Source organism: Haemorhous mexicanus, chromosome 2 (genome assembly GCF_027477595.1).
Source record: "Haemorhous mexicanus isolate bHaeMex1 chromosome 2, bHaeMex1.pri, whole genome shotgun sequence".
NCBI classification, from domain to species: domain Eukaryota; kingdom Metazoa; phylum Chordata; class Aves; order Passeriformes; family Fringillidae; genus Haemorhous; species Haemorhous mexicanus.
The window spans coordinates 91,380,359-91,392,815 of NC_082342.1; the positions used below are offsets into that span (position 1 = coordinate 91,380,359).

At 40.7% G+C, this 12,457-nt stretch overlaps 1 protein-coding gene across 4 annotated transcripts in view; it reads right to left on the bottom strand.

Moving 5' to 3' along the window:
• CRACDL (CRACD like) overlaps positions 1–12,457 on the bottom strand; it is a 67,217-nt gene that overhangs the window by 15,361 nt on the left and 39,399 nt on the right. For 3 of the 4 annotated variants that reach the window (XM_059839497.1, XM_059839493.1, XM_059839492.1), the window contains exons 4-8: positions 9,530–9,665; positions 9,003–9,167; positions 8,316–8,384; positions 4,877–5,104; positions 1,653–3,204 (exon numbers count right to left, since the gene is read on the bottom strand). In XM_059839497.1, the coding sequence (XP_059695480.1) occupies positions 1,653–3,204; positions 4,877–5,104; positions 8,316–8,384; positions 9,003–9,167; positions 9,530–9,665 (2,150 nt within the window). The remainder of the gene's footprint in view (positions 1–1,652; positions 3,205–4,876; positions 5,105–8,315; positions 8,385–9,002; positions 9,168–9,529; positions 9,666–12,457) is intronic. The other variant, XM_059839494.1, reaches the window with a different exon arrangement.

Here is a 12,457-nt window from a genome sequence, read left to right on the forward strand (position 1 = left end):
TCATTGTCTTTCACTGCAGGAAGACATTCCAGTCCACCTTACGGCCCTCTGGGACTCAGCAAGAGGGATGTGATAAAGGGCTGTGTGAGGGAGCACTGGTACTCCCACTGCTCTCCTCCATATCCTGCCAGAACAACCGTGCTGTGCCAGATCTTCTCCTCTCTTGTCCCAGTATGACCCTCCCGAAAATCGCAGTCCATCAGACATGTGGGCATCACTACAAATAATCAATTACTCAGGGCAGCACAGAAGGGAAAATGCCTTTAAAGGGAGTGTATATACATATATCTCCTGCCTTGCCTGCAAGGTGTGGGGAGGCTCTGGCTGTATGGCTGTGGGGACCTCACCTAGCTGTGGACCTTAATGAATCCCCTCCTTTATGATGGCTGGGAGAGCAGGAAACTGTGAACGTGGCCAAAGTCCTGCAAAAATGTCTGTGATGCTGCAGCAGAAGACAACTGAAATCAGATGTCACTCAGGACATCAGTAAGCTGCCTCTGGGGCCTGGAGGCAACTCACTCACCCTAGAGGAGACAAGTGGAGTCCTGTGCCCAGAGATCTTCTGTTTTGGTGTTTCCCTACTCCAAAGCTCAGAGACAGACCCCAATCAGAGAAGGGCAACAAGATTGGGGGAAGCTCTGCAATGGCACAGAGACAGCCTATTATTTACTTGGCCAGCATCTTCTCACATTCATAAGATCAAACCCATGCCCATAGAGGTCCAGGACAGGGAAGACTTTTCTTCCACATATCAGAAGACCTAAAGATTTACTTTTTCCCCTCTCAGCTGTTCTCTGAAGTGAAGAGCAGAGGCCTCCTGCTAGAACTGCTTGACTGTTCTTCACGTAACTTGTTTATTGTCATTGCAAAGACGCCAGACAGTGGTGCCACTTCCAGTCTTTTCTGTTCTCTGCCTGCAGTCCACAGTGTATAATTAGTCTCCAGAGGTCTGACTTTTTTTTTTAATCTCTAACCCAATTATATAATACAGAAATACAGACAACAGGGTAAAATATAACAATCTGCAGTAGACATGATCTTACGGTCTCTCCTGCCTTTGAACTCCAGGAGGCTGCAGGGTTGTTAATTTTTGTTTTAAACAAGGAATGACTAATGACAAAGATAGATAAATGAATAAGAAAACCTCACAGGAGGCAATAAATAAGTGGTGTGTTTACCATGGCAGGCAGTGGCAGGGCCTCATTGCATTTCTGCCTCAATGCTATGGTGAAAAAGAAGGTCTAGAGGTCTAAGTCACTTTTCTCACAGAGGGCACTACACTTAATATGGGCTCTTGGATTTTGAATTGCCATGGAGCAGCTCTAAATGGGGACACTTAGTAGCTTACAATTTCTGTTTTCCAATACGTGCTAGTGTACTTTATTTTTTGAGTGTCACTCTGAACATGCTTTAAACAATACCCTGAAATTCAAAAATCAGAGGTAAAAATATCTTATTCTGCCTGCTGTTTCTTCCATTCTGTCTTTTTTATTATCTTTTCAGCAAGGGAAAATAAGGGAGCAACCTCACTGAAGGCAGATCCATCAGCTCGTGCTCACCAGGCAGACACAACAGTGCTGCCCAATACTCTCTCATATGCAAGATCATTCTTTGCAAGTGAAGGTAACTTCATAAAGTTTTGGGAGTCTTACCAGGCACTTTACAAGCAGTTGACTGTTTCTCCAAGTCTCTGTCTGCATTTCTGGATTCAGGAGAGTGAAGAGCTTTGTCCTGCTTCTCCTTGCTCCCAGTAGTGTTTGGAATGGTTATGCTTTGCAACACTGGCTTTTTCGGCAACGGAGGTTTGCAACTAAGCTGCTCAGAGGACTTTGCTTTGGGTTTGATCTTTTCATTTAAAGAATCACCAGTATTTGTATTGGCTGTTTGTCTCATCTCTGCCTTACCACCTCTTAGAAAGGAAGGCAATCCCTCATTTTCTAAATTAAATTCTGCACTGTATCTTTTAATCCCTTTTGATTCTGGTGGTGAGTTGTCTTCATATTTCAAGGACAGTGAGGTGGATCTAAGTTTCACTTGAAAAGGATTTTTATCTTTAAAACTTGGCTGATTCTGAGATACCACTAAAGAATTGCTTGGCATTGGTACTGCATCAACAGCTGGGGAAATATAACCAGCCAAACTTTCTGTAGGTTGGCCTGAGTTCTCAGAGTAGGACTCTGTCAGGAAAGTCTCCTTTTTGCTGCTACTTTTTCCCTCATCCAGATCTGATCCCTTCTGGAAGTCATCTTGCCACTTCTCATTTCTTGAGGAGACCTTTGCTTTGGACAGGAAGAATCCAGGGCTTTCCAACACTGATCTTTCTGGGAAATACAGGCTTCTGGTGCTTGGTCTCTCCCGTGCAGAGGAAACAGAAAACTTTTTGAAGGCATTGAGTTCATTGACTGCTTTTTCAGCTTTTTTCTCCAACTGTTCCTCCTTATTCTCCTTATCAGAAGCAGCTGCCTCCTGTGCAGTCTTTATTTTCTCTAGAGAGCAGAAAGTAGACGATCCCATCTGCATTGAGGAAGCAGGATGTGAAACATGGAATGAGTCTGTGGGCTGGGAAGAACCCATGAAACACTCCTTGGTGGACTCTGACAATAGAGTAAACTCTTTGTCTGCCTCTTTATTACGGGACATTTCCACATGTACCTGATCATCCTTCTGGTTATTTTCTTCTGACCTTCCCAAGCAAACAATACTATTCTTACTAATTGAAATTTTTTCTTCAGAAAGTAATTTATTTAATGGAAGCACAGTAGGAAGCTCCTTATTTTCTTGATTTACAATATTGTTTGACCCATCCCCAGACAACAGAACCAGTGTTTCTGAGGAGTCTTCTTGCTTTTGTACTCCTCTGTCTGAACTGGAATAGGAAGAAGTTGCAGAGTCTTTGCCTTCTGACGGCAATGAGGACTCAGACTCCTCACACGAAATTTCCGGCACTGGTTGGCAGTCCTCTGGCTTGTTCTCTGGTAGAAGGGTTTCCTGTCCATCAGCAGACTCGGAAGCAGGCTGAGTCATCACTGGTCTCAAAGCAGGAGGGGGGTCCTCAGGCATTCTGGGCTTTGGCCAGAAAGCCACATCCTGCGTTGCAGCTGTGCTGCATGACAGTTCTTGATTGCTGGGTTTGAATACAGCATCATCCTCTTCTTCTTCCTCTGGGGTACAGCTCAAGTCAGTCAGAGATTCAGACTGGGTCCTCTGTAAAAAAGAAATACAGAAAGCCCCATCACCATGTACAGCTTCACTTTTTTCTTATTCATCATTACATTTACAGCTGAGATCTTAGAGGAAGGCAATACTTGCCTCCTGTGCTGAGCTTGCAGTTTTCTTAACCTACACACTGGATGCTTTTTTAATTAAGCAGATCCTGGAATAATGCATTTACCAATATGAAAGCAATGCGTGACATTTCCTTCTGCACAACTAGTGCTTTCATGTCCTTGTAGATGGGAAGTCCATCAGAACAATGGCCATTGGACTGTCCTTGGCAATTGATTCTCCAGAGCATACTGCCTCTTTTTTGCTGCTCTCAGGCAAAAAGCAACACTTGAAAGAGAAAAATCTGGCTCTGTATTTTGCTACTCCATACTAGCATTAAAAATAAAACAACCCATTCTTCCTTAAGCATGACTCTGAAGAGGAAAGGGTACATAGAAGCAAGAGCAAAAGCCTAACAAATCCATCCTGTTATGACACTCCATTTTAGCTGAGTATCTGCCCCATATGGCAGTCTTGTTTCTAATCCCACTTTCATACAGCATTACAGCCTTGCTCCTTTGTGTAAAAGTTTTCTTTTTCTTTCAAGAGTTAAACTGTTTGATAAAAGTTTATAAATGCATATGTAGTTTAAAAGTTAACAAATTCATATGTAGTTATCTGTGAGGTCTTGTGATTAAACTTGATGTGAGGACTGGCTAAATACACAAGATTATTTGAAAGCACAGTAGTGAGCTGCTGAATATGCCTTTTCATATGGTGCCTGTATTAGCTCACTGTTTCCCCATAGTTTCTTGGGTAAATATATACTTTGGATGTAGGCCCTAACTCTAAGAACACAAAAACTGCACTTAAAAGATATTTTAGGGTACTTACAACTTCTTGTTTTGCAAAGGCAATTGCAAATAAAACCCCAGTTGCAATGCCACCTGCATTCACGAGAACATAAAAGTACAAGATATTGGCCAGAAGCAAGGAGCACAGGCAGAGTTGGGCAAGAAAATATTAAAAATTGTTTTATCAAAACATGTGAACACTCTCTGTGGGAGTCCAGAAGGGCTCAGTCAGCTGGCAGTTATAGGCAGTCTGGACAAAGCAATCATATTTTAGTAACAATGTTAGAATGGAAAAGAAGGATTGATCACTGAATTATTGCTTTATGTGTTTTTCTAAATAACTGGCCTCATCATTGTGCTGCTCACAGCAGTGCTCTACCGAGCTGAAAGGTCACTCACAGATTTGGGGAAATACAGAATATCAGCTAGTAATATTTTGATACAGGGGGAATAATATTTCTGGTAGTAAGCAAGACAAATTAATGGTTTTACTGTATTTAAAGCTGGAAAAAACACACATACAATAAAGTATAAATACTGTAGTAAAAGTTGAAAGCTTTAGTGCTAAAACAGAGGAAGGAAAGAAAGAAGGAAGAAAAACTAAGCTCTGCCCTTCACAAAATATGTCAAGGGATCAGATAAATTGTGTTTAGGATGGTTTAGAAAAAAAGATATTTTTTTTAAATATTATACACTTTTTAATAGCCTTTTTAAAATAGTATGCACTTTCATTTATCCTATCTGAGTTTGAAGTAAAAAGTCCAGTACGAACTTTCTGTGTTTGTGTCAAAAGTGACAATGTTTATTTTCACATTTACCTGAGAAAATTTTCTCATTCTACTGGATCTGTGGTTCCGGGGTTTTATTAAAAGCTTATGCTTAGCAGCAGAATTATCCAAGAAAGCAGAAAGCTCAGGTGGAGTGTCAAAATTGGCTGTCGGGGAGATGGTACTGTCAGATGTCCGGGGAGACTCAGTTTTGCTACTTCCATGCCTAATGAACAGCTGACCGTCTGTAGAGTGAGATCTAGAAGAAACCAATGTAATCTGAAAAAGAAAAAAAAATCCCCAAATGGAGAATCAAACAAAGAAACAAAGACACAAAAATAACAATTCTACAAATAAGTAGCCATATTTATTATCATTTTAAGTTTGCCTCTTTTTCATTTTGACTTTTCTTTAAAATACAGTGCATTTCTTAATGTTGCATGTGGTGTACTAGTGTTAGCAATTCTGGTTTTTTAGCTGCTTGAATATTGTGACATACTGTCCAGGGGGAAGGAGCAAATCCCATCTAACTGGAAGATCTAAAGCACAGAAATGCATGGTCAGCATGTTTTAGAAGACAGATTTATGAAAAGTACTCAGTTACAGAACCTAAAGGGCCATTTTCCTTTCTGGGTCTGTCCTAGCATCTTTGTCTAGGCTCCTATCCACAGTTGTTTTGTGCTGAGCATCTTTAGCTTTCTATATGTGAGCAGGGTCCTTCTAACTCTACAATACCCTCCCAAAGATGAAAAAAATTAAGAATTAGTGGCATTGACACTTAGGTCAGCTTGTGTTTTTACATCATGTAAAAACATTTGTATCTGCATTTACTGGAAATGTAAAGTTTCATTAGTAAACTATTCTGGGGAAGGAAGCAATGGATAACTCCTACTAGAGGCCAATCAACCATCCAGAACAGCTCCTGAATGCTGCAAGGGGTGTCATACTGTCATAAAGCAGGAATTTAGTTTGCCTTTGAGCTTCACCAAAAAACTACTCTAGTTCCAGGGATGATGCAAAAAGAACACCAGAAAATTTGTTATGAATAAACTCTAAAAAGGGTTCCTCCTTCCTCTCAGATTCAGTTTTGCAAATAGGCATAATGGTATTTCCAAACTATCTGTCACAGCATAAACATCACCTCTGGCAACTCATTACAGCACTCATGTAGGCTTGAAATTCTGGTTCACTTCTTTGGAGGAGATTTCCTCCTCTGTCACACTTTCTTCTGTGGCCATTCTTCTTTCTTCTTCTTCTTTCTTTTTTTTCTGGAAGTGGTATTTTACTAGGGAAGTTGGATGGGACAAGGGCAGGGCAGGTTGGTGTTCATTTTATTTTGGAAGGGAAAAAGCATCAGCAATATGTGCCAGTAGAATTCTGCAATATGCACTGCAGCCCAAAGATACTCTGTAGTGTAGTGAGGGCCTGCTACAGCTTGCTCAATGGCCAGGGGAAAACTCCCATTGATTTTAGCAGAGGCTGGATCCACACCTTCTAATCATACTTTCTACTTAAGAAAAAGAAGGTAGCTCAGACATGCTGAATAATGGATAATGGATGCTCTCATTAATTTTAACTCTACAATATCTGCAGTCTAGTAGTCACACATGACTAATGTACAACAAACGATAGGTGGCTGCATTATACATTAGTAGCTAACAGTGAATACATTGACATTTCAGCTCCATGATAAAAGCACGGCACATGTTCTCTTTCAAAGCACGTCATTATTTGCCTGCCTTTCTTCTGGCTCCTGCTTTTCCTCGAGAATTTTGCATGTCTTCTCCTTGGCAGTGCTCAGTGTTGGCCATTACACCGAAAAATCCAAAATCTGGTTTCTTACTTAAATTTCAGCAGCCTTAGTGAATGCCAGCTCTGAGCCGGCTGCAGAAGTTGTTTGTCCCACAAAGTTTGGCTTTGACAAAGCCTGCTGGAGAAGAAAAGAGCTGGCAGACCCCTTTCTCCAAATGTCATTTGTACATGGCTCAGTCATCCTTCAGCTGGTCTTGCTGGGTGGCACAAGGATGGAGGGCCAGGAGGAAACCCCATCCCCAAAGCCCAGACAGGAGAGTTGTGATTCCTTTCTTCAATCCAGAAAATCCTTGCTGCCAAGACACAGGCAAGGTGTCACTGCTGCCCAAAACTTCAGGACTTGGTTGCGCAAAATTCCTCAGCCCTGTGAACTGGTCTCCTCTGACTTCCAGAAGCAGGGCTAATTTCTCTGAAATGCCAGGTAGTAGATCCTGTGGTTTGGGAGGAAAGCCTTTAGATGGAGCTGCATTCTGTCTGCACTCTCAAACTGGCATGGGTTGAAGAGAGCTCTGTGCTAAATGATAGGGCATGTGGAAAAAGCTAAACAGCTGTGTAGTCATCGTCAAGACTCAGGAGTCAGCAAGTGAGTCAGAAAGTAATGTTAATGGAACAACAGGGAGACATAAATCCTCTTTCAGCAAACATGCATCTGGACTGGGCACAATTACAGTGAGCCCATAACAGCTTTCAAGAAATACTTCCTTTGTGAGTTCTGTTGTTTTTATTTTAAGGACGATAATATTGCACTGCATATAAGCAGTTTTTTCAACCAACTTCATGTGGAATCTAAGCAGTAAGGCCCGAAATCGTTGCTGAGCCCTGCTTCAGCTAGTCCTGAAATACATTTTGCATAATTACCAAGAAATGGTCAGCTCAAGACTAGTTTCTCTATTTCATTTCTGCAATTTCCTTCCACCCCTCCTCCTATTCCTAGAAAATGCTCTTCCCTCTACCTCCTGTGTTGTTTCCACCATGACTCCAGCTGCAGACAGCTAAAAGGGACTCTTCAGAGCTTTCCAAAACAGCCGTTTAATCAGCCAGAAGGACTGGCTTCTGATTGAAGAAAGCCATCCATGTGCCTATACTTGAGCTCTGAAAAACATCACTTCAGCAAAATTCACAGCCAGAATCTCACTGAAGGCTGAACTCAGACTCCTAAGTCAGCCACTATCATCAGGCAAACACTTTCTGTGTCAGTGTGAGGTAACTTTGTACTTAAAGCAGGGTCTGGGCAGATTTCAAAGGATCCAGAGCTGTTCCCATCTCTTCAATAAGCTTTCTCCCTTACCCTGTGCATGTAACTCAAGCATCCTTTACTGCAATTTCCCATCTTTGAAAAAATGGACACTGCTTCAGTGTTGAAATCTGGTTGGTTGTGCTTGGAGATTAAATCAGATCTATAAAGTTTGCTAAATGATATGAGCTTTTCTAGAGACATTAATTATTATCAATGGGATAATAATGGGATGACATTGCATCAGAGTTATGTTGATAAATAATCATCGTTTTTTATGTTACACAGACAGACATTAAAACAGCAAACAGAGAGGCAGGCAATTACATGCATACAAAATTGTTTTTTGCAGCAGACAGGCAACAAAATAATATTTTTTTAATATTTCTTTCAAAAACTACTATGGGTAATTACTTGTCCCTTAATACATTTGGCAGAAGTTACCTGTTCTTCTTCTTCACTGCCTGTTCCAGCTAAACTCAAAGAGCTAAGGTGCTTGTGAGAGTCAGAGAACTGTGGGATGGAATGAGGAAGAGATTCAATAAAAGATGACAAACAAGGTGGATATAATCACAGAAATCATCTACACAAAGTGCACAAAGGTACTGGCAATGGAAGTTGTTTTCTCGAGAGTCTTAAGGATTAGCAAGGACACTGTAAACATAAAGTGTAAGACATGCAGATAAAGAATGAAATAATGTCTAACAAACCTGCCATTTAAAAAAATCAGATTATTTTGTGTTTCTTTTTCCAATGACAACCTAAAAGAACATTAGAGAGTTTTCTTATCAACACACTCAAGGGGGAATACAGATTTTTCAGCCTTATTTTTTAATGCCTGGAAGATCTTTGTAATCTCTATAAAAAACACAGCTTTCCCATGCATGTATACAATCACATACTCTTCTTCCTAGTTCTGCATTTCCTGGTGTGACATTTATTTTTTACAGGAACACAGATTCTAAGTAGCTGTTTACAGAGAGAGGGTGTTCTTCCAATTTGAGCAAGGTATTTCTGAATTGCTCAGAGGTAAAATAGGGATACATAAAACCAAATACTTTATTCTACCATCCCCATATAGGTAAAACAAGTCATTAAACACCCATTTTTGTCAACACTGGAACTACTCACTCTTGTTCTCATGCCTGAGCTTAGGCTTTCATGAAGCAAAGACATTTCTGGAGGGCTCCTGGGTAATCCATCATCTTCAGAACTGGTCCCAGCATCCTCTGTTCGCTTTGCATGAAGTCCAAATGGAGGCGGGGGTCCCAATTTCATGGTAGGCTGGAGTTTCATCTTCAGCATGGCATAAAATACATTAGCTTGTGATAGTGATGGAGGTTTCCCCAGAACATTTGTTAGCTGAGGTCAATGAGTTACCATTATTTTAACTTCACAACTGAATGATCCAGGGCACAAGACATCTGACTTTACACATTCTCTTAGGGAGCCAAATAAACTTCCCATTTTTCAGCTATCATTTATGTAGAACCAAGACGGGATACTGCTAATTAACAAATGCAACATTTGATGTAAACTGCAGCCAGATATTACTTACTAATCAAACATTCAACTACAAATACTATCCAAAAAAAAATCAAGTCTGGAAAGACATTCCATCTCTGGCGTTTGAAAAAATATGATATTGTCTAAATTACCTGTAAAGCTCTAATCCGATCTGAAATGTTTTCTTGAGAAAACACTCTCACTGGCCTTGCAGGCTCTTGCCCAGTCTCAAGGATGAAAATGCTATCATGTGACAAAGCTCTGCTTCCCATAATGCCTTTATGTGTCCTAGAAGAACATAACAGATGAGTGAAAACATGCAAACATTTTGCCATTTCTCTTAACTCAAGGGGTCTGTTGAAGGTGGAATGGGACACAGGGATGCACAGCATATATCACAAACAAGATTCCAGACTTCCCATAAATACAGCCATTCAGGATAATCTAAGTAACACCTTTAAAAACAAAAAAAAAAAAAAAATTGTAAATGCTGTTATCTGTCACATTAACAAACTGGATCAAGGTTAAAGACAGTTTAATCCCAGAAGACAGGTTATGTCTTATGAAAAAAGCTACTGCCCCTTGGGTGGAAGCCAGCAGCTGGGTGGTGTCACAGTGCCACAGGCAAGCCCAGGTGCAAAATTGAGTTCACATGAATGAGTCTGTGCTGAGTCTTCTTGCTAATGTAAGACCACATCTTGCAAATGAGTGACCATTACCCTAGGAAGAATAAGTACCTTTTGCTATCTAAATGTGGTACAGCATTTAATATATCTCTGCCATACAGATCATTAGCAAAAACATTTCAGGCAATGTAGTCCTTACATGGAATCCTTTAAAGGTGCTGTGCTCTATATCAAGGTCTCTCAGATTTTCTCTTATGAGCCTGTGGGACACATTTTTTCATTGACAATCTTTGTGGCTTAGTTAGGGGAAATAGGAGATGCTTTGTAGGCAGTTTCTCTCATATTTTGATGTATGTGTTATGTAACATCTTTTGCAAATGGTGTGTGTGGGGCATGAGCACCATGCTTCCTTATGGGAATGGTAGAGGAGGCCCACAGAGAGACAGCTAGCTGCTAGGAGGTTCCTTGTAATAATTTTCCTCAGCTTAGCTCATACCCTGACTGAGAAGGGACAAGAAATGTGTGCACACAGCATTTTTTAAGAGTACCTTTTTCAATTTTTTAAATCAGGGAGCTATGAAATGGTAAATGAGTGCAGAATAGATAATTGTTTGGGTTTATGTAACTATCAAGTAAATTGAGCAGAAAAGAAAAAAGAACTATATTTCTGGATCCTAGATACTGTCATAGGGACATTGAAGACAAACAATCATGGCAGACTGTAACATTTTCCACATAGTGGCTGCTATAAATATGTTTGATAAAACAATAGCAGGAAAGAGTTGATCTACATTCTTGCTGCAGAAGGAAGGAAAGCCTGCTACGTCTGCTTAATGCACTAGAGACATTAGAAGAACAATTTATCTGAGTGCAAATGTGATCTCTGCAGTGCATCCAAGGTCAGACAGATCTATAGCAATTTGCAGAGTAGGTGCCAGTCAGGGCTGCAGTGGTGCCCCATGCACCAGCACTCAACAAGGATGGCAGCCACACAGGCACTGTCACTGCATGGGCACATTTATCCCAGCATTCCATCCTCATTTCCTCTTTCTAGCAGATGCATCCCTCCCAGACACATAATGGAAGTACCCTGCATGTCTCCTCAGATTAAGTGCTCAAATTAATTTTCCTTCCTTTCAAATAATTTCCTGGTCTTTGTCTGTCTACGTAAATATTGAGAAACAATCATGTAACAACGCTTCAGGTTACAGCACAGAAATATGGCCAGAACAGCCAGAGATGGCACCCACTCAGACACGACCTTGTTAAGGCACACATGGGGGAAAGAAAATCTCACCATCCACATCTTACAGGATGTAATAAGCTGTCAAACAACAGAAAATCTCACCACCTGGTGCTGCCAGCCCAGAACTCTGAGGGCTTCAAGCTAGACTTACTATCATTACTATTGCCAATGCCATGAAAGCAAAAAGAAAAAAACAACACCAAACCATTAAAAAGAAAAAAAAAAAGAAAAAAAAAAAATTGTTAACAATTTCTTTTGGTTGTTTGGCGCTGCCTGGTGGCCACATCGAATAATGTCGTTTTAAATGGCCCGGATGGTTTCCTTTCCCATTCCTGGGCTCAGCAGCACCCTTGCTTGAGGACCAGAAGAGCACAACGTCCACCAATACAAAGACTTGCTCTTGAGTTATCGAAGGGGGTCTTCAGTCCACCTCTCTGTCCAGAGACATAGCTGAATGTTTGGACCAGGTTTCTCATGGTTACTTTTCATAGTGGGTGACATGAAGACAGGGTTTTCAGAGGCATAGAGGTACACATACACAGGATGGGACTCTTCTGGTCTAACTTCAGACATCAAATTGCAGCTATTTACACTGCAGGTGGCTGTCCCAGGTTCCTGTTTACATTCAGTGGAGAGATATAGGCACTTCCAGAGCCTATTTCATGCATAAGGATGATACAATCTTTGTTAGCAATGCTGACTTCTCTCTGACTATAAAAGGCAGCTGGTAACTAACTATCCCTGTCCATGGCAGAGAGATTGGAACTGGATGATCTCTAAAGACCCTTCCAACCCATACCATTCTATGAATCTGTGGTTCTAGAACTGAAATGTAGACATTTTTACTTTGGTCAGATGGATCCATGTACACAGAGGAAAAGAAGGCTTCAGAGCCTCTGGATCCTGCTGATTTCAGTTGCAGTCATCCCATTACTCCTTCCTTGCTTTCAAACTCTGGCATAAAGGGTTAGTCATCCAAGCTTCTCTAACAATCCTTAGTAGTTTCATTTTAGGGACATAAGGTTTATATCCTGGTAGGATATAAACCGATTATCTAATTCATTTTTGAAGATGGGAATTACATTCTTTTGAAATTATAACCCAAGGCTTATTTATGATTAAATGAAAGCATTTTTCATTAATATTTCTTGCTACACCCCACTCAATTCCCTTCTGATTTGCCTTGCATCAACCATTTTAATTTGTAC